This window comes from Diaporthe batatas (genome assembly GCF_019321695.1).
Source record: "Diaporthe batatas strain CRI 302-4 chromosome Unknown Contig00025, whole genome shotgun sequence".
NCBI classification, from domain to species: Eukaryota; Fungi; Ascomycota; class Sordariomycetes; order Diaporthales; family Diaporthaceae; genus Diaporthe; species Diaporthe batatas.
Window position 1 is genome coordinate 369637 of NW_025408572.1, and position 19610 is coordinate 389246.

At 52.4% G+C, this 19610-nt stretch overlaps 7 protein-coding genes across 7 annotated transcripts; 5 read left to right on the plus strand and 2 right to left on the minus strand.

Moving 5' to 3' along the window:
• Positions 1-584: 584 nt before the first annotated feature.
• Positions 585-2155, minus strand: KVR01_013243 (uncharacterized protein; the record flags this gene model as incomplete). The annotated part of the gene is made up of 7 exons (XM_044784643.1): positions 1691-2155; positions 1530-1623; positions 1417-1474; positions 1275-1352; positions 952-1213; positions 728-893; positions 585-615 (listed from the first exon to the last, which is right to left on the minus strand). Exons 1-7 carry the CDS (start codon positions 2037-2039, stop codon positions 585-587), a joined length of 1038 nt encoding a protein of 345 aa, XP_044637697.1. The 5' UTR covers positions 2040-2155.
• A 558-nt stretch (positions 2156-2713) lies between these two features.
• On the plus strand, positions 2714-3916 carry KVR01_013326 (uncharacterized protein; the record flags this gene model as incomplete). Its single annotated transcript, XM_044790487.1, has 1 exon — positions 2714-3916. The coding sequence occupies one exon, from the start codon at positions 2714-2716 to the stop codon at positions 3914-3916; it is 1203 nt and encodes a 400-aa protein (XP_044637780.1).
• A 3107-nt stretch (positions 3917-7023) lies between these two features.
• Positions 7024-8355, plus strand: KVR01_013303 (uncharacterized protein; the record flags this gene model as incomplete). Its single annotated transcript, XM_044781332.1, has 1 exon — positions 7024-8355. The coding sequence occupies one exon, from the start codon at positions 7024-7026 to the stop codon at positions 8353-8355; it is 1332 nt and encodes a 443-aa protein (XP_044637757.1).
• A 551-nt stretch (positions 8356-8906) lies between these two features.
• On the minus strand, positions 8907-11037 carry KVR01_013271 (uncharacterized protein). Its single transcript, XM_044782077.1, has 3 exons — positions 10330-11037; positions 9520-10274; positions 8907-9442 (listed from the first exon to the last, which is right to left on the minus strand). Exons 2-3 carry the CDS (start codon positions 10105-10107, stop codon positions 9062-9064), a joined length of 969 nt encoding a protein of 322 aa, XP_044637725.1. The 5' UTR covers positions 10108-10274; positions 10330-11037; the 3' UTR covers positions 8907-9061.
• Positions 11038-11317: 280 nt separating this feature from the next.
• Positions 11318-13580, plus strand: KVR01_013302 (uncharacterized protein). Its single transcript, XM_044788775.1, has one exon. It carries the CDS (start codon positions 11631-11633, stop codon positions 13212-13214), a length of 1584 nt encoding a protein of 527 aa, XP_044637756.1. The 5' UTR covers positions 11318-11630; the 3' UTR covers positions 13215-13580.
• Positions 13581-14614: 1034 nt separating this feature from the next.
• Positions 14615-15252, plus strand: KVR01_013269 (uncharacterized protein; the record flags this gene model as incomplete). Its single annotated transcript, XM_044794178.1, has 2 exons — positions 14615-14803; positions 14884-15252. The coding sequence occupies 2 exons, from the start codon at positions 14615-14617 to the stop codon at positions 15250-15252; spliced, it is 558 nt and encodes a 185-aa protein (XP_044637723.1).
• Positions 15253-17335: 2083 nt separating this feature from the next.
• KVR01_013325 (uncharacterized protein) lies at positions 17336-17761 on the plus strand (the record flags this gene model as incomplete). Its single annotated transcript, XM_044788173.1, has 1 exon — positions 17336-17761. The coding sequence occupies one exon, from the start codon at positions 17336-17338 to the stop codon at positions 17759-17761; it is 426 nt and encodes a 141-aa protein (XP_044637779.1).
• Between the last annotated feature and the right edge of the window lie 1849 nt (positions 17762-19610).

The following is a 19610-nucleotide window of genomic DNA, read 5'->3' on the forward strand; positions in this document are numbered from 1 at the left end:
TGCTGGTTGAGAACTGATATTCGTGAAAGAGCCCTAAAGAGTCGTATTCCGGGCTCACGACGTTGACCTATAATATGGTATCAGGTGCACCGTCCCGGGATATCGGTCGAAGGGTACATTCCATCTGCACGCGACTCCAGGAGGTTCCCCGCAGCGTTTTAGCTCGGATGAACCACCAATATCCCAGCTGCGTCATTGCCCTGGGATAGCTTCATTGCCATAATTGGTATGTCCAGCCGATTAGCACGAGGGCAGGAGATAAGCTTGAGCGGCCGTGGGTCGTGGGAGGCGGGGAAAGTTTGAGGGCGACAGGGATGAAACGGTCAGTCCGTATCGCACCCTGTGCCCGGTGACCATATCTCCTATGTTCACTTGATCGAGGATAATGCCCCACACGAGCTTTATCTCTCGTAAACTAACTATGCCACGGACATCCGATCTGCGTCGACATCGCTTTAGAGATGGTCGTAGATAACAAGCCTCATGGTGTCTCTGTGAAAGAGCAATTTCTTTACTGGAATTATTACATCCGCCCTTGCATCACGAAGTTCATAGGCGGACTGGATGATTTCGCGTCGGATTGTTCAAACACGGCCCGTGCTGACCCCGATGATCCTATGGGGTTGAAATTCTTCGTTGCACGAATTATACAATTCTGCAACTTGAGGAATCTAGCTATGTACCATTATACGAGGACACTGCATGCCGCTCTAAAAACCTTTGGTACCTCGCGTAGAAGTACGAAGTCTCGGGTATTGTTTCCAGTATTACCGGGAAGCAGTGCGGCAAGCCCTGATAACCAAAGACCTCGACTGTCACCCCGTCAGCCTCCAGAGCTTCCGCGTAGGCAAAAGCTTCGTCCCGCAAGATGTCGACACCTGCGCATTGTATCACTGTGATGACGAATCAGTAATTTGAACCTAGACAACGAAGATTTGGAAGACAACGCACGGGTTGGTGGCAACCCTCTCTTCGACCTTGCCAGCAATGGTGAATGTCGGTGGTCGGGGCTGGCGTTTGGAATGTAAATGTCGAGGCAGGCCTCATATCTCATTGTGCTGAGAACTGGGTTCTCAAAGTTCTGTACGTAGCTGCCGAATTCGTATTTGTCCTTCGGGAAGAACTTGGGGTGGCAAGTTGCTGGGAAATGAAGAACTTGAGCGAGCACGCCAGTGATTCCGTGGTCTCGGAGCTCGACAGTGAGCGCAGCAGCCTTGGATATATTAGCAACTAAAAATGAGAACTAGGGTAAATGTGCGTGCAGCGTGACTGACAAGGTTGGCTCCTGCGCTGGAACCGCTGATGATTATTCTCTCGGGGTCAACTCCCAACAAACTTGCGTTCTCCTTGCACTGAAGAAGCTCAATCAGCTTAAGTGAATTTACAGCCATTACTTTGTATTAATGGAAAACCTACCCATAATAGGCCGTCATAGCTGTCGTTGAGAGGATACGGGAACGCGTGCTCTGGTGCCCTACCCATAATTTAGCAAGATTAATGAGGGCAAGATGAAGATCCATCAAGCTCACAGTCGGTAGTCCACGCTAACAACAACGATATTGTTGTTGGTCGCAGCGTAAACATTCTCGGCACCATCAACCTCGTGGCTCCCCACACACCATGCTGGTAGAGGACCTGTCAGTGGGCTTGGTCTCAACGCGTCTCAACACCGACGCTTCATTGAACTCACCACCGCCATGCATTCGATACATCAGTACCGCATTCGGCTCGACATCCGGCGACTTGTATATCTTGAGCTCTGCCTTGTGCCCGTCGCGGGTTGTGAAATGCATCAGCTCGGTGACCACATCTCGAGACCGGTCTGGGCCACCAGGCGGGATAGATGCATCGGCGTCACCGGCTGCCTTTCGAAAACTTTGAATGTCTGGAAGGCTGTAGAGTTTTGAGTACCCAGCGCTGATAGCTTCTTCGGCGGCTTCGTAGGCAGGGTGCTTCTGAGAAAGGTTGCCGTACTTGGGAAGGGGTTTGAAGTTTGCGTCAAGATCAACATAGTCTGGCTTGGTTTTCGTGTAAATCATAGTGCATGAAATGATGCAGTCTTTTGGAAGACTGGAACAAGGGTGTTCGGGTACCTTGATAAATGGGTCGATACAGAATGGCCATGCAGTGAGTGGCGTGCCAAACTGTGCTTGACCTTTCCAACATTGAGCTATTGATTTCGCGCAAAACTCCAGACTTATATGTCTCTATCTAATGTGGTTCCAGTTTCACTCACTTCCACAAGTTTTGAACGCGTCTTCACTCCCCATTACGGCTGACCGGACCTCTGCGATGAGCCATAATGGCATTTGTGAGACTCGAGTGGCTGTGCAAGCACACAACGACAGGCCTGCCTCACTTGGCGATAATGAGCCAAACATACGACTCTTAACGGCTGCAGTAGCGGCTCCCGCCGTCATTAGCCCCAAATTGACACACGCCACCCCTGCCCACCAGGCCTGTTCGGCGCCCCCGTGAATATGAGTGCAGATGATTCATCGCCGCTAATCTCATTCAGGGCCGGTAAGGCACTGTTGAGAGGAATGAGCCGCATTGGCAAGCCACAACAACAATTACCTGACGCCTGTCTCAAGTGGCAGCATATACACGACAGAGCATATAAGAAGCACCGTCCTGGGGGACCTCTACTTTAATTTCTTCTGACCATGGAAGCTCCCAAACAAGATTCTGACCAGTATCCCGCGCTTACAAAATGCGACACTTTGACATGCCCAAAAGGGCAACCAACCTCGAAGAGGTCTCGCCACTGCAACTCGATCTGCGGTCTGACAACGACATAATCACCGAGCTCAGCACCTTCCGGCCCATCACGTCAGAGAAAAACGTGTGGGCCTTCTGGGACAAGGGCCTGCAGGCCATGTACCCCAGCTACCGATGCACCGTCCTCAACTGGGTGCGGAAGCTGGGCCCCAGCTGGACAGTGCGTGTCGTTGACCTCGTCGACGGGTCGCCTAACAATGTCTACAACTTTGTCGACGGGGAGTGGTTTCCAGACTGCCTCAATGACAACACCATGGACGGGAGCCACAAGGCACAGCACACTTCAGACCTCATTCGCCTCCCCCTGCTCTTCGAGCACGGCGGTGTCTGGATGGACGTCGGCAACATGCTGCACACTCATCTCGATGACCTCTTCTGGAATGCCCTTTCGGAAGGCCCGTACGAGCTCGGCTTGTGGATCATCACTGGCCAGATCAGAAAGAAATGGGGCAGTTTCGGGAACTTCATGCTAGCTGCGAGGAAGGGCTCTGCCTTCGTCAGGAACTGGCACAATGGATACAAGGAATTGTGGCATGGTCGCACCAACGAACACGGCTTTCATAAGCACCCCTTGGTACAGGAGATCGGAATCGCCGACGGAATGGCGGACTGGAACTTTGAGGAAAAGATGCTTGACATGAGCGACTACGTGGCCCAGATGCTCATTGGTGACCGCACGAGGAACCTCCTCGATGTCGAGACTGGGTGGAACGGACGCGAGGTCTACGAGAAGAGGGCATTCATGGTCGAAGGTATCCAGAATGGTGTCCTCGGCGCGATCAAGACGGACTACGACGGCGCGAAGCAGGTCGAGCTCTTCACGACACGTCTTGATGAGCCCGATCTGGAGAGGCGGGCCGCTGCTGAACGGTTTGTGGTCGACATGCTGGAGAACAGCCACATGTACAAGGTCTACCACAACTCGGCGGGTGGACTGCCTGCGCTGGGGGACTTGATCAAGAAGGATGGTCTCAGAGACGCAGATCACAGGCCCGGGACGTATGGCGAGATGTACAGGTACGGAACGGTGCACTGGCGGTCGAAGAGGCGGGTCGAACAGCTTTTTCCGCCACCGAGCGAGGATGAGTTAATCAGGGCCACACCGACGACACCGGCGATTCAGCATTTGAACTAGATATGGCGAGACAACTATAGACATTTTTCAAGGATATCCTTACAATTGAGCTGAGCTTCAGCCTTTTCGTTGTCCAATCGGTACACGGTACCTCCAACGTCTCTGGCTGGTTTTGTCAAATCCTCTATGCAAGACCATTGGCCTTGTTGTATTCGTCGACAACCTGCCGAGCAGCCTTGACAATCTCGACACAACCAGGCGAGTCGGAATGACAACACAAGGAGACATCATAGTCCTTGGTCGGCAACTGCACCACCTCGCCAGTGACAGCCGTGACCGCCGACTCCTCAATCTGCTGCCGCACATGCTTCTTCACATCCTCGATCGCCCACGGCTTCTTCTTGCGGTCGATCACCAGGAACCCCTCAGCATTATACTTGACATCGCCATAAAACTCAGCCACGAACTCGATCCCCATCTCCCTCGCGACAGTCTCCATGTGCGTCCCAGCCAGGCCGAACACCTTGATGCCCTTGGGGACGCCCGCCCAGACGGCGCGGCAGACCTCGGCGTCGCGGCACATCATGCCGTAGAGGATGCCGTGGGGCTTGACGTGGTTCAGCTCCATGCCCTCGGCGTCGAGGAAGGCCCTCAGCGCGCCGACCTGGTACATGATGTTGGCGGTGTGCTCCTCGGGCGCGAGCTTCATCTCGCGGCGGCCGAAGCCCTGCACGTCTGGGAGGCCCGGGTGGGCGCCGGTCTTGACGCCGTGCTTCTTGCACAGGCTGACGGACTCGAGCATGTGGAGGGGGTCACTTGGGATGGTGCTGTTAGGGCTGGCATTGCTCCGACGGGGTTCTGGCCTTTGTATGGCCCCTGCAGCAGTGGCAGCTTGAGGCAAATTATGGGGACTCACCCGGCACTGAGAGATTGTTAGTATTTCTGTGGATGTCGCGGAAATTTCTACATGGGGTAGTTCGGACTCACTGGAAACCACATGCGATATTGGCATGGTCAATCATGGGTATCAACTCCTCGTCCGGGCCGCATTTGTAGTTGCCATACCCTTCTCCCAGATCAACGTTGATGAACGCCTTACGCTTTTGGGGAGCCATTTTCGTGTCTGATGGGAGTCTGCCTTGATCGTCGAATCGTTCGAAGTCTGTATGCGTTGCTTTCTTCATCAGTGATAGCAATGATACGGGCCCGGGGCTGCCAAAATCTCACGACTTTGCTCCCTTTTGTCCGGCACTCTGCCCGAGTAACACGTGGGGGTGGGTCATGATGGGAAGCCGGAAACTTTGAAGCTTGATGTCATTGGCGATAAGAGGTCCGGACGGGTCCCAGGCCCAACCCCGCTCCCCAGCGGCGTCTCAGCCCGTAGCAGGGCGATGCCGGACTCTAGCTGCCCACCCGGACCGTAGATCCCAGATCTTGGACACGCTCTTTTACGTACGTTCGTACCCGGAGGTCTGAGAGCCCAGCGAACGCGTCTGCTGACCCGACATGGAGTATTACCAGGAGTTTTCGGGGCGCATAACGTGGTTTAAGTCCGGCATCACTGGCACTACTCAGCCGCATGGGAAGCAACGTTACACGTATTATTATTATTATTATCTCTCAAGCAGCGCATAAAAGCCCTGCTCAGGGTTGAGGCATTTGGGTTTAGGAACGAAGTGGGCCATCATCGGACCACAATTAGAACAGTCGCTTCAGTCAGCCATCTTCACCGCTTGGGGGATTCCCGATGAAGCTTTTCGGAACGACTTCACATAGGTAATACCAAGCAAGGGGCTGGGAGTACCGCAACAAGAGCGAGCCCAGACATCCCACGCTCCCCCTGGACCATGCGGCTCTGTAAACCAAATCAGGCACAAACGATTCCCAAGGCGGATCCGCTGAACGCCAAAGGGATTCAAAGCCGCTGCGGAAGTGAGCGAGCCCCCAAAATTGCGCCCAACGAGCCGGAATACACGGCGTTGGAAGACCAGACGCCGAAGCAGATGGCGGGGGCCGGGCCAGAAGTGATCTTTTCAGGGATGTACCGACGACGCAGGCCGCAGAGACGGCATGTCGCCTGCTGGCGGTCTGTATTACATGCGTCGAACCGGAGCTCCCACAGCCGGCGCCAAGGGGGTTTCTTGCCCATACGATGGCCTTGCCCGCGGGTGCTGAGGAATGGTGTTGTCAAATCCAGGCAACCGGGTCGCACGATGCGGCTCTTGCCAGGCTGAAGGATTCCACTTTTCTGCGGACTATTGTACAAGCGAGAAAATGAAATATGACGGATGCGCAAGGGACGCAGTCATCATGCGGTGAAATCTTTCCAGACTGCTTCGAACGTTGTCCCGAGGTATTATTCATGACGTTCGAGAATGACACAAGGGACGAAAATAGTTCCAAGCCCTAGCCATTACCTACATATATAAGTGCGTACTTAAAGAATGGCGGTCCTCCCCGGCACATTTTCTTTTGTGTTGCTTACAGTGGATCTCGGCGAGAGGATTTGGCCACGAAATGCCAACAAATCTGACCGCAACACATAGCACACTGTGGGAGGATTTAGGAATAGTGTCTAGCCCAGGTAAGCTGATATGATGGGTACACCGCCAACTGCAGTCAGATATCGCCTCCTTTTGGTACCGGTGGTAGAGATGAAGCGGGATCTCGGGAGGCTCCGTCGCCTTGTAAGGCTGGCATGGTGAGGATCTTAGTGGTTAACCAAGATTCGCGAAGGTTCATCCTCCGATCGCCTCGCTTGATCTTGGAAGGAGCTGTGTCAGATCCTCTTCTTTGTGGAAGGCGAAAGGCTCCCTCGTGGGGGTCTGTTGGCTGTGGTCCGCCAGTAATCGAGATCGATCGGGAGGTGTACACAGAGTAGAAATAGGGCTAGGCACTGTCGGTGGTCATTCGGCGCGTCAGCTTTGTCGAGTTCAAAAATTTCTTTGAGAGCCTCGTTCCCATGGCGGATTATGGAGGGTCGTTGGATGGGGGTCCGTGAAAGGCTTCGAGGACGTTGGGGGGATGTGGTATGTTGCACGAAGAGTTCAGAGGCTGAATAAAATGGGCATCTTCTCCCGCGGAAATGATAGCTTTTACGTCGAACATTGAATACAGTAATTCAGACTTCTTTGAGCCGTCCCTTCTTTGCCTCTCAGCCTGGAATAATGGACTCACAACTTGTACCGGGCGTTGTTGTCCTCAACAAGAGGTACTTCTCCCGAGATCCCCTTGTTACGGCAAAAGTCGGTGCTAGTTCCTTCACTTTCGCCGTTCTTCGCGTACTTCTCGACCAGAATATACTGTCCGGAGTCGTTTTGTATTGCCGAGATGAACAGTTGGCTACTCCACACTGCGAAGTTGAAGAGGACTGGAACGGGGCCATTATAGTCACCATGTATTTCAACTTCAAAATGGACAAACTGCAGATTGCTACTGGTCTGCAAAAGGCCTTCCGGCTCGCTTCTACCAAGAACGCCACGCCGTCGCATCCTATTGTCTACTACCAGACTGACACGCTCCTTCACTACCACCCGGAAGGCTATCGGTTCTGTGTCACACACCACGGGCCCTTCGCTTCACACTTTGCTCAGGAATACTCCCTTGATCTTGCACGACTATCCTTCGGTGGTTCCCAAGACAAAGCCGCCACGCTCTGTCAGCAGCAACGACTTGGTATCCAACGCCTGCTCCAGGACAACCAGGGTACTGTTCTCGCCCATTCGAGACTCCAACAACGCATATTGGAAAATGCAGGGCTCAACACCAACAGGTTCAACTACCTCCACCCACCAATCGGAGTACCCCCCTGCAACGACCCAACAATACTTCCCACAGCTATGCAGCATTTCATCCACGGGGCAGATCTCGTCCTCCTCACAGCCGTGGCGCGCCTGGACTACTTCAAGAACGTCGAACTGACAATCCAAGCCGGGCTCGAGCTCCTCAAGGCAGGCACCCCGGTCCGGGTCCTCGTCGTGGGGGACCCAGAGGCCGACAGCTCGCGCCGCAGGGCCCTCCTCGAGCCGGTCTCGGCAGACCTGCACGCGCACTTCATGGTGGCGCCCCGGCTGCCCAAGGACAAGCTGTACGCGCTGTTCAGGGCAGTGCGGCGCAGCGGCGTGTTCCTGTGCACGTCGCGGTACGAGACGCTGGGCATCACGCCCCTCGAGGCGGCCGCGGCCGGCGTCGCCACCCTCGTCACCGAGACCCCCAACGTCGAGGCGCTGGCCTTCGTGCCCGCCGGGTGCCGGGTGCCGCAGGAGGCGGCCGCGATAGCTGCCAGGGTGCAGGCCATCCGCCGCGACGGGGTCCCCGCCTGGGCGGAGATGGTCAAGCGCCATGTGCGGCCTGCGACCTCGCTCGAGGGGTTCCGGGAGGACCTGTTGGCTGCCTGGGCCGGGATGTCGGCGGCCGACGCGCGAGGTGCTGTCACTGGTGCTGATAGCCGCAGCGATCAGTCTTTACAAAACGGGGAACGGAGGAGGTGCTGCTGCTAGAAGGAGGTGTAGTCATGTCCAGTCAGAACTTACCTAAGCACACACGGGAGATCTTCTTTTTTTTTAAGGGGGGGGGGTTCCCTTTTGGTGGTTTTCTTCTGGTCTTCTCTTCTCCACTTGGGTGGGCAACTTAAAAGCGATTAGAATGCAATCCATGGATTTCACTTACTAGTAGAGTGTCAGTTAAACATTGATTTTGGAAATATAGAAAAATGGCAAAACCACTCAGTCATTATTCCATTTGGATCCGGCTCCGGGGACCTATTCGAGTCCATCCTCGTTCAGGGCTACTGAAGTAGTTACCCACGACGTTGTCTCTGTCGTACAAGCCCATGTTGACCCGAAGTCAGCCGGGATCTCATGGGCCTCTACCATTGAGGTTGGTGTTTTTAAAAGCAATGCGAGGGTTCATCAATGGATAGATACAAGCTGATTCACATCCTATAACCAAAGACGTGGTCGATTTGTCGCTGTAGTAGCATGAGGTCAACTGGTACTTCGCATTCTGATGGCCCTCACGACTGAAGTCGACGTGGCAAGGTGATCAATCCGCGAAAGTATGGTCGTATGGTCAGATCTATTACAGTTGCAATCTGAAACAGCCTCGTATCACTATGTAGTGTAAATCAAACGACTTGCTCTATCTTCTCATTCTCTCTTCTACTTGATACCCTGCATTGATCGGTATAGAGACGGGGACAGATACTCAGAATATGTCTCGGGGAGGTGGGCAGCCAGGTACCCTTCTCATTATCCTGTCGAAGGAACTACCGCTCTGAATCATGGGGCCCTGCACTCCCATCAGGACGTCGGCGTTTGCACAAGACTGGCCGCCCATGTCTGGAAGATGGACCCAAGGACGTACAGCGCGTCCAAGACCGTCGTGACCAATCGTGAGCGTGATATACTTCGCGAAGCTTAGAGGCAGTATGCACGCCATTCCAAAGTCGAGAACAACTATCTCATCCATTTCGTTGATCATGAAGTTGCCGTCGTTTACATCGCAGTGACAGAATACCATGGGTTCCTGTGACAGACCACGGAGAAGAGGGAGTTTGCGTCTGCGCATGCCTGGCAACTCGATGAACTATTCCCAGTATAAAGGTATTCCCCTGTCAGTCTCACCGGATGACTGTCAATTGGAAGAAGGACTATGTAGCCTACCATATTGAAGTGCTGCTCCAATTGCTCCACATTCTCGTAAGGCCTGGGCGCCTCCTGGTCTATACCAAAGACAGGATGCCGTATGAGAGCTCCGCTTATTGATGCAGGTGGAGTACCAGCAGGCACCGGGATGCGTAGAAACTCGTCCAAGACGAAAGCAACTCGGCGGTGTAGTCCTTCTAGCGTTTCCCGGCACTGCTCTGGTGGCTGTGACTCGCGGGCCTTGCGTTCCAACGAGCCCACCGTTTCGCCACGGATGTATTCCATAACTATGTAGGTCCACCTCGGGCCCTTGCTGTCCGTGAAAGCGTAGTATACGGCTGGCACGCGGACCGGAGAATCGATCTTCTGTAACTCCTGGTGAAGGCGTGTCTGGTTCACGAGTTCGTCCCAGAATACGCCAGGACCGTATTTTATCCATAGAGTAGGCTGTTCTCCAGGGGGATAGGCGAGTTTCATGGGGTAGTAACCACCTTGCTGTTCGGATATGTCCACGCACATTGCCTTGATGGTTGCTGCAGAGGGTATTGTGACGCCCGATAGCGGTGGTGGGCCATTCCACTCTCGCAAGATTTCCACATCAGCCATGGTTTGTGTAGACCTGGCCGAACACCACCTCTCCCAAGGAAGACAAGACACAGAATGATTCCACGGATGAATTGTTGCAAAGATTGGCCAGTGCTTCTTCGACCTGCGATCAGAGTCAGGTCTGTGCCACGGGTTCAATGTTGTATGCCGTGGTGAATATTTCGCATCTGTCAGCTTGTCAGTTTAAATAGCAGAGTGCTGCCTGGGCTGTGGCCAGCACACCTGCATGCGGCTGTTGGTGAGTTTGTGGTGGGTCAATCGTGATGGGCCACTCATGACAGACTAATCGCTAGGGGTGAACTCATTGTATCTCCGTGCTATGCCAGTTGCCCAGCCCGTGCAAACAAATGCTGATGCGGTAGACAAGGCGACTTGCATTGCTACTGATGCTTCTTGAGCACTTGAGGGCCTGTGGGAGCATGTCCAGTAAGCCAGAGGGAAAATGGATGCACCCACGTCCCATAGGCGTAGGTTTGTGCTTATGTTGACTGATTGGCAGACCGAGCTAGGGTTTCCAACTTGTCCAGTGCAATATTGTCGAGATGCCCTCATCCATCTACATTGTGGCATTGTGGGGTCTTCCCGCTTCTGGCTGCTCGTAAGACGTTGAACAGCCCTGCGTTGCCAGCCTTGGAGTCTGGCCGGGGTCTTGTGAGCCTCACCTGAGGTTTTGCCCTCTGGCATGTGATGGGCGGAAATAAGGCAGGAAATATGGGGAGCTTTCACATGCATGCCTCGATTGTCAGAAATGACACAACCACCTGTTCACCTGCTCAGCCCACAGCCTCGAACCTCGCCTTGCCATTGAGATCGGCCCCGAAAAAACAGAGGGGCAAAAACTCCGGCAGGGGTCGCGACGGCCTCGGCAACTAATGGAAACACGAGAGCTTGTCAAGGATCGGCCTGGCCGGGACATCCCGAGGCGCCGGCGGCCAAGGTAGAAGAGAAAAAAGCTTTGGGTCAGGATGGTTGAGGAGCCCACCGTTTTTTAACAACAGCCGACTCGATGCTGTGTTATTGTGATACTTAATCTACCACGTTATGATCTGCGTGTAGGAAGTATCTGACTATTTGACCCCGGTGGGTGGTCGCTGAAAATGGAAGGCGGTCAGGTTCTGCCGCACCGTTGCGTCACTTTCTCAGCTGGACGGGCAGGGGGCCAGGTGGGAAGGTTGGACTGGGGAGTGGGACAGAGATGCCGAGAAGGCAGGGGCAGCAAGGCGGGAAGGAGCTCAACAACTGACAGATGACAGCAAAAAGCATAGGCACAGGCCAGTATACCTTCCCCGGCCGACCGTGACTCGCTCTCGGCTCGTTTTTGCCTGTCCTGCCCCAGCTGAGAGCTCCTGCTTCCCACTCCCTTGGTACCTACTCTCAGGTACTCCGTACCCCGTACCTACCCTGTCAAGTGAGACGTGGGGTCCTCTCTTCCCTGCTCCGTCTCCTGTCAGCCTTCTTCCTTTTCTATTTCTATAAAACAGCTTGTGTGACCACCACTGCTTCTGCCTCCAGCTCTCGTTCATATGCACATGCACGCCCTTCGCATTGCTCGAGTTGACTCTTTCTCTCGCGTTCCCACATACACTGCCATACTAAATACCCCACCCAGATCAACAAGAGCATTCCTCACAAGCTCCAGCCCGGCCCGACATTTCTCGAAAACGCAAACGAAAACACCCACCAGCTACAGCAACAGCTGCCTCGCACGCATATATACGCCCTTCGCCTCGACTCTCCACCCCAGCCGATCCGCGAACACATCTAGCAGGTCCAGGATCACAGTCCAGCGCAACATGGCGACCCTAGGAGCGGCCTACGAGAAGCGCCACAAGGTGACGGTCATTGGGTCTGGAAACTGGGGCTCGACCATCGCAAAGATCGTCGCCGAGAACACAAAGGCTCATCCAGAGACCTTCGAGCCCGAGGTGCAGATGTGGGTCTACGAGGAGGAGGTCGCGATATCCAACGACTCCCCACACTACGACCCCGCCGTCGGTGACCAGAAGCAGAAGATCACGAGCGTCATCAACAAGTACCACGAGAACGTCAAGTACCTGCCCGGCATCAGACTCCCCGACAACGTCGTCGCCAACCCCGACCTGATCGACGCCGCCAAGGACTCGACCATCCTGATTTTCAACCTGCCCCACCAGTTCATCGACAATGTCTGCAAGCAGCTGCGCGGCCACATCGTCCCCTACGCCCGCGCCATCAGCTGTATCAAGGGTGTGCACGTGTCCGATGACGGCGTGTCGCTCTTCAGCGAGTGGATCGGCGACGGGCTGGGCATCTACTGCGGCGCCCTGTCGGGTGCCAACATCGCGTCTGAGATCGCCGCCGAGAAGTGGTGCGCGACCACCATCGCCTACGACCCGCCGCCCATGGATGCTAGCCGCAACCCGACGCCCAGGACGCAGAGCCCTGCCGCCAACCAGACAAAGTTCGACCTCAGCATCACCCCCGTCAACCAGCCCCACAAGGACGCCCGCGGCCGCAACAGCAGGGTCAAGCTCACCGCCGTGCCCGACACCTTCCCGCCCCTCGACCACATGACCTTCAAGGCCCTGTTCCGCAGGCCCTACTTCCACGTGCGCATGGTGTCGGACGTCGCCGGCACGTCGCTGGGCGGCGCGCTCAAGAACATCGTCGCCGTGGCCGCCGGCTTCGTCGTCGGCAAGGGCTGGGGCGACAACGCCAAGTCCGAGGTGTGCCGGCTGGGCATCGTCGAGATGATCAAGTTCGGCAAGGAGTTCTTCCCGCAGACGGTCAACACGGCGACCTTCACCGTCGAATCGGCCGGCATGGCGGACCTGGTGACGAGCTGCTCGTCGGGCCGCAACTTCCGCTGCGCAAAGCTGTCGGTCGAGCGCGGCGTCAGCGTCGCCGAGGTCGAGCGCACCGAGCTCAACGGCCAGATGCTGCAGGGCACCTCGACCGCCAAGGAGGTCAACTCGTTCCTGCGGGCCCGCGGCCGCACCCACGAGTACCCGCTCTTCACGGCCGTCAACGACATCCTGGAGGGCAAGTGCAGGGTCGACGACATCCCGGACCTGGTGGCGCAGTCGGAGGATTGGGACCTGGACGGTGAGTTGGTGAAGGACGAGTGAGGCGCTACGATATCGTCATCGTCGAATGCGGCCGAGAGTCATTTGTTTCTGTTGTGTTGAGCGAGGATGTTGATTTTTATTGTGTTTGTTATTCAAGGTATCGCTGCACCGGCTGCGGTCGTCAAGTCGAGGCTGTAGATGGGGAGCTGGCCTGGCCTGGCTTGGCTCCTACGCGGACACGCATGATTGGAAGGGAAGAAAGAAGCATGGATAAGGGGGGATCAGAGACGCCAAGAGAAGAGGATGGAAGACATGGTTGGAACATTGTTGGATACCCTGATTGTGAGTAAGTGAAGGGGTCGGATGAAGGATGGGAAGGATATTCGGTTGGGGGGGGGGGAGGTTGGTTATTATGCATGCTCCCAGCGCGGTGGCGCAGTGTGGTAAAGTTTGGGGGGGGGAGGGGGGCGGGGGCATTGTACTAGAAGATCTTCTGAGTCGCAGTGGTATAAATACTAGATCATCCGACGTGTCGTTTCTGGGTTTTGATTGCTGTGAATTGAATGCGAAATAAGTGTGGTTTCCTTGTCTCGCGGCTTGAAAGTTGCTGCATGTGACCTTGCTAACACTAGTTGAGATTCCTATACCTACCTGGCAAGTGGTGATGGGGTGTACTCACCCGGCAATGCATTCTTAAGTGATTTGAATACGGTCTAGGAAGGAATACTACTATTGAGTATAATGTTAGAAGTGATCAATATGCACACCTGCAGAAATCCGTTGGTTGCACGTGACGTGGCGGGTCATTTCTTGTATGGTACCTGAAAAACAAAGGCATCTTTCACACGTTACCTTGTTACTCAACTTCTTCTTGTAAAGACTCAGAACTACGCAACCCTCAATCTATTACCCAAAAGAAATAACCCCATAGGTACTTATGGCGAACAGTTTACTTGGTGCTACAGGGCGCCGTTACATCTTCAAAGAACTGATCCAAGAGAGGCCACATCTCGGCCGCGTGTGGTTGGCAACGTCCGTCCTTTTGAATTTTGTAATCTCAATTGATTTGTGCATCGGTCTAAATGAATTTTCGTTAGATGTGGACATGAAAAGTTTGTACTGAAAGACATCCCCAAAGATATCTACTCGAGCTTCAACGAGGACATACGGCCCAGGCTCCGCGAGCACGAAAACCTACGTTTGCCAGCAGATACCATCCCCGGCAAATCCATCTTTGTGTACAAGTACCTGACAGACGATTTCCTGGGCCTGGTGGCCAAACAAAAATTGCGCACTGCGGATAAGAGGAAAGTCCTCAAGGCTTGCCTTGGCGGGATCGCGGAGTTGCATGACCAAGATGTAGTGCATTTAGGTAAGTCACACATAATGTCTGAGCTTTCATGATGGGGAAGAGGCAACACTAATCGTCCAATCTTTCAGATATCAAACCCGACAATATTATGGTTAACAATGGGCCAGACTCTACCATCGACCAAGTTCAGATCATCGACATCGAGAACGCAGCATACCTCCCCAAAGGCCGGTGCATCAAGGGAATGCTGCCCGGCAACGACAACTGGCGCAGCCCAGAGGGACATTTCAAGGGCGAGCTCAACAAGCCGTCGGACATGTATTCATTCGGGGCCGTGGTAAGTGAATCAATCACGAGCACTCGAGAGTGAATCGCGGCGAAACCAACGCCTCTAACAAGTCCATCCACACCACGCAGTGCGTCTACACCATGCTAGGCCGCGTCCTCTTCGGGCTAGACGACGACTTCCGGCACCACGAGTCGCAGGGCGCCCTGCCGACTTTCATCCGCCTGCAGCGCCAGGTCTCGTACTTTGGGGACAAAGACGGGCTGAACGGGCTCATGACGCACGTTGGAGACGAGGAAATCAACTGCCAGATCTTAGGGATGCTCTGGGACGAGCGGACGGAGGAGCATATTCCGTACAAACCGTTCTCTACGTGGCCGGATGTTGTTGATGAAGATGGCTCGTTCACGGATCTCGTCCAGCGCATGTTGAACCTGGATCCTGCGGGGCGGATCACGGCGCGTCAGGCTTTGGGGCACCCTTGGTTTGTTGGGGTTTGACCCTCTTGTCTTTTTGTGTTTTTTTGTTTCTTTTTGATTTTCTGCCTGTTGGGAAAAGAGGAGCCTCTTACTCCTCTCAAACTAGTACAGTAATCTTCATGTACTGTTAACTTTTAGGTAGAACGGGGTTGCTTTGACGCCGAATGGATGGTCGAGCTACTGCTTTCAGAGACCCCGTACTACCCATATTGGTAGGTAGGTATTTACGTGCAGTCCCTCTAACATAGCTGTGGTGAACTCCTATCCGTTTCGCTAGGGTGAATTGGCCATGGCTCTCAGGCTCAAGGACTATCTGGCCGTGCATCTTGCCCGAATTCTGCATTAAATCCAACTTGAGGCTCTTGTCCCCTCTGGCCAGTTTGCGGGTGTTTGTGTGAAGAAGCGTACGCGTTGGGGACGTATACGAATTTAAAACGAAATGACTTGCTATCCCACTACCATCCACACCAGTTTTGCGTCCATTCTCATCCGTGGCACTATCCATACACTCTGAGTAACCCCAGACCATATTGCTACCAGCTCTGCTCACCAATAGAACTCTTGGGAACGACCCTGGTCGCTCCTCTTCCAGCTGACAGATTTGTCCTACGTTGAAGTTTAGACTTGATCCTCTATTGCTCTGATCATCAGAACCTCAGCCTCATTTCCAGGTGTGCGACAAACTATCATGGAGGCGGAGAAAGTCTAGCTGGTGTCTATGCAAACTATCCGGGAGTGAACAATTGAGTATGGGGGGATTAGTGTCGAGATGCGCAACTAAACTCGTCGTCTGCAAACCCTCCTCCAACAAGTCCCCATTGCTCAGCCCTGAGGGCAGACATGCGCCGTCTCGGAGGACAATCTCACTGTCGATGTCGGCAGGGAGAGCACATGCTAGTTGGGGGCCCTGCTTCACAATCTCTGTAGATTACGCTCCCAGTCTTGTTTATCCAGCCTTAGCAGTCCAACACAAGATCTTGCAGCACCTTAGGGCGGGGGAAGCCTCCGTGTGACACGGTTTCGCAAGTGGATCTGTGCAAAGCCCTTATGCAGCCTTGTCCCGTTTGATTTACGGGTCTCCTGTTAAAGCATGTACCGACTTGAGACACACAGGCTATCTCAAGTCTGCCTCGAGCTCTACCTGGGTGCAGAAGGCTGAGATGGCATAGGTTGATTTACCGCTGGGACTTCAATGTTGGAAGTCCCCCGGGGCCTCCAGGCTGGACATGTAGCTTCGGCCCAGGCGTCTTAGTAGATAAGCAGTTCCGGACTCCGTCTGACCACCTCGACAGGTTCCCAACAAAGAGAAATGGTAAATATAAGGGAGAACGGAAATTCGCGCACCCAGAATTGGAAGGCGCGCACCCATCTGCTAACTAAGAGGTACTCTATATAAAGACTTCTTCCACAAAAGGGCTGGCTAGGGCGAAGGGGGCGAGCCCCAGAGCGCGAAGCATAGCGGAGGGCCGTAAGTAGGGCCGATAGGCACAACCCAAGTTCCTAAAGGACCAACCCACCCTATTTATAGTCCTAAATAATAAAGAGGACTTATTTATTAAAGTTATAAGGACTTTAAGATTCTATCCTCTAATTGGCTGAATAGTAGGGAGGGTACGCACCTTCCAATTCTGGGTGCGCGAATTTCCGTTCTCATATAAGGATTCTAGGCTTTTTTCAATAATGGCATTTTCATCTAATGTAAACTAGCATTCCCCCAGCGGCTACCACTTTACACTACAAGTCTCAATATCAGGCAATATACAGTCGCACTAGCACTATTGACAACTATCAAGATTAAAGCTATCACAGTATACAAACTAGTTTCACACCTTTAAAGACTATGGGAAATCTAATTGCCGTGTGATCTATGCCTTAATAAATTGCCTGAAATGGATATGGACAACTATAAAACCCCAGCACGTCTCCGGTTGTCTCGTGGCACATGCGAAACCTTTTTTCTTCTCTACAACAACACACAACCATCCTCAAGCCTACAATCCCGAGCTTGACCATCTCAGAACTCAATCTTCTCATTCTCACCCTCATGTCTCAATTTTCAAACCAACTCATCATCTGAAACACATTCTCCGCCCTCTGATCCAAAATGAACATCTCCAAGATCTTCCTCTGCCTCCTCGGGGCTGCCAGCACCGCAGCCGGGCTTGGCTGGGATGACAAGGCCGAGCGGGCGACTTGCTGGAATTCCGGCATGGAGTTCTCACAGATGCACGATGAACACGACCAGCCCGGCAACATCGAGGACGCCATCATCGACTACTGCGCCAACGCGCTGCCCATGGGAGACTGGGACAGGGGCCACGTGGTCGCCCACTGCTACCCGTTCCCCAAGGACAACTCCGGGAACAGGGTCAACCTGGAGGTCAAGAACGAGGCGTACACCAAGCAGAGCCTGGCCGTCGACGAGTGCATCTACGCCATGAAGTACCTCTACCACGAGTGCTGGTGCGGCGGCGCCAACGACTACAACGGCTTCTTCTTCAAGATCGACCCCAACGCGGGCAAGTGCTGAAGCCTCACGGGGCGGCAATGCCCCGAGGCCTTCGAAGCTGTGCAGGAAAGAAAAAGGGAGGTGCAGCCTCCAGCGGTCCTTGGGCGGAGAAGCCGCCTGCGGGCTTGGACGGGGCTAAGGTGGACGGGTTCGAAGGGCTCACTCCTGTGGTTGCTCTTCTTAGCCGGACCTTGAATGGGTGGTGCGCTGTCTGCGTCTAATCCCCTGCCGGTGGTCTACTATGCGCACCTTTGGCGGCGCTATTTGTGGCAAGTCGGTAATCGCTTAGTTTAGTGTGACTTCCCGTACAAGGCGGTCTAAGTTAGTGGTTTCGTTTTCAATCCCCATATATATAAAATGTACGTAGCGCCTTCATACAGTAGTAAACGCTCAAGACCCAGCATCTAAAGAAATACAATACCAATAATAGTAGAAAGAGAATATAATATATAGGTATATAGCTAAGCCTCATACTATATAAATAAGGTTAGAAGGCATTACTCCTAATAATACTATACTAGAATTATTAATATAAGTAGCCTAAAGGCTAATTTATTATAATACTAGAGTTAAAACTAGTAAAATAGTTATATAGTAAGACTAAAATAGTCTCTTAAAATAGCCCCTATAAGAAGAAGAATCCTATAATATAAGACCTAGTAAGCTAACTCTTTTCTATTAATACACTTAATAGCCACTTAGATCTACCCTCACTAAATAAGCTAGTATAATCCCTATTTTAAGTATATAACTACTAATAGAATAGTAATACTATAATAGTAAACCTATTTAAAAAAACCTTTTTATATAAATTCTATAAAAAAACTAAAACCCTTTTAGAAAGTTAAATAGAATTTATTTACTATATATTAAATAAACACTATATAAAGAAAGTAAAAGTTTAAATATTTAAAAATTAAATCTTCCTTCTTTAAATATACTACTTTATTATTAAGGATTTATCTACTTCTATATAATATATAAGGAATGTAATAGAAGAGGGAGCCCTATAAGGGAAGCTAGTAACTCTATATATAAATAAGTTTAAGGGTATATATTAAGTAATTATTAACTTTATATTTAAGGTATAAGCTGATAGCTAGTCTAAAAGCTAAGAAGACGATGAATAGATAAATAGTTAAACAAAAAATATAATGTGGCTAAAGCCACGGTCTAAGTTAATAAATTATAAAAGTTAAAATTCGCCGCACAATCCAGTACCACTCAGTGATAGGGTTGGCAAAAGTTACTGCGTACTAATTACTGACTAAGACTTACTACATGACCAGCCATGCCGTATGATGTCTCTGTATATATATGGTGGAGTAGTGCTCAGTGGGTAAATTGAAATTTATTCTAGCCCCAGAGGAAGGCTTGTGTAGTGAGAACAACAGTTAGAAAGGGCCAATCGTTCATCATGTGTGAGTCGAGATACGGCAGTAATATGAAGCTTAATCTAAACGACCCATGGAAAGATTCGTGCCATTTGTAAGCTGGATAATGACTCCTGAGCGAAACAAGATCTCGGTGGTAGACGAAGTCCTTTAAGCCTTGCATTTGTCCCTTGACCTCATTGGATCCATAAGCTCAATCCAAAAAGACTTGCCCTTAGCTATTTTTACGACCCAGCTAAAGACCTGCCAACTAGATAACTGACCCACGGCACTGTCTAAGCTAATTAGCATTAGAACTGTGTCCTTCATCGGCTTACACCTCTGAGAGTATTCTAACAAGGAGTCATTTATTAGTCAGTCTTGGTTTTACACGCTAGGTAGGGATCCATTCGAAGATCACAAAGGCGCGAGTATAGCACCTATAGATGCCAGCCCTAGCTAGGTGCGATCCTATCGAGCTGTGGGTAACTAATTAG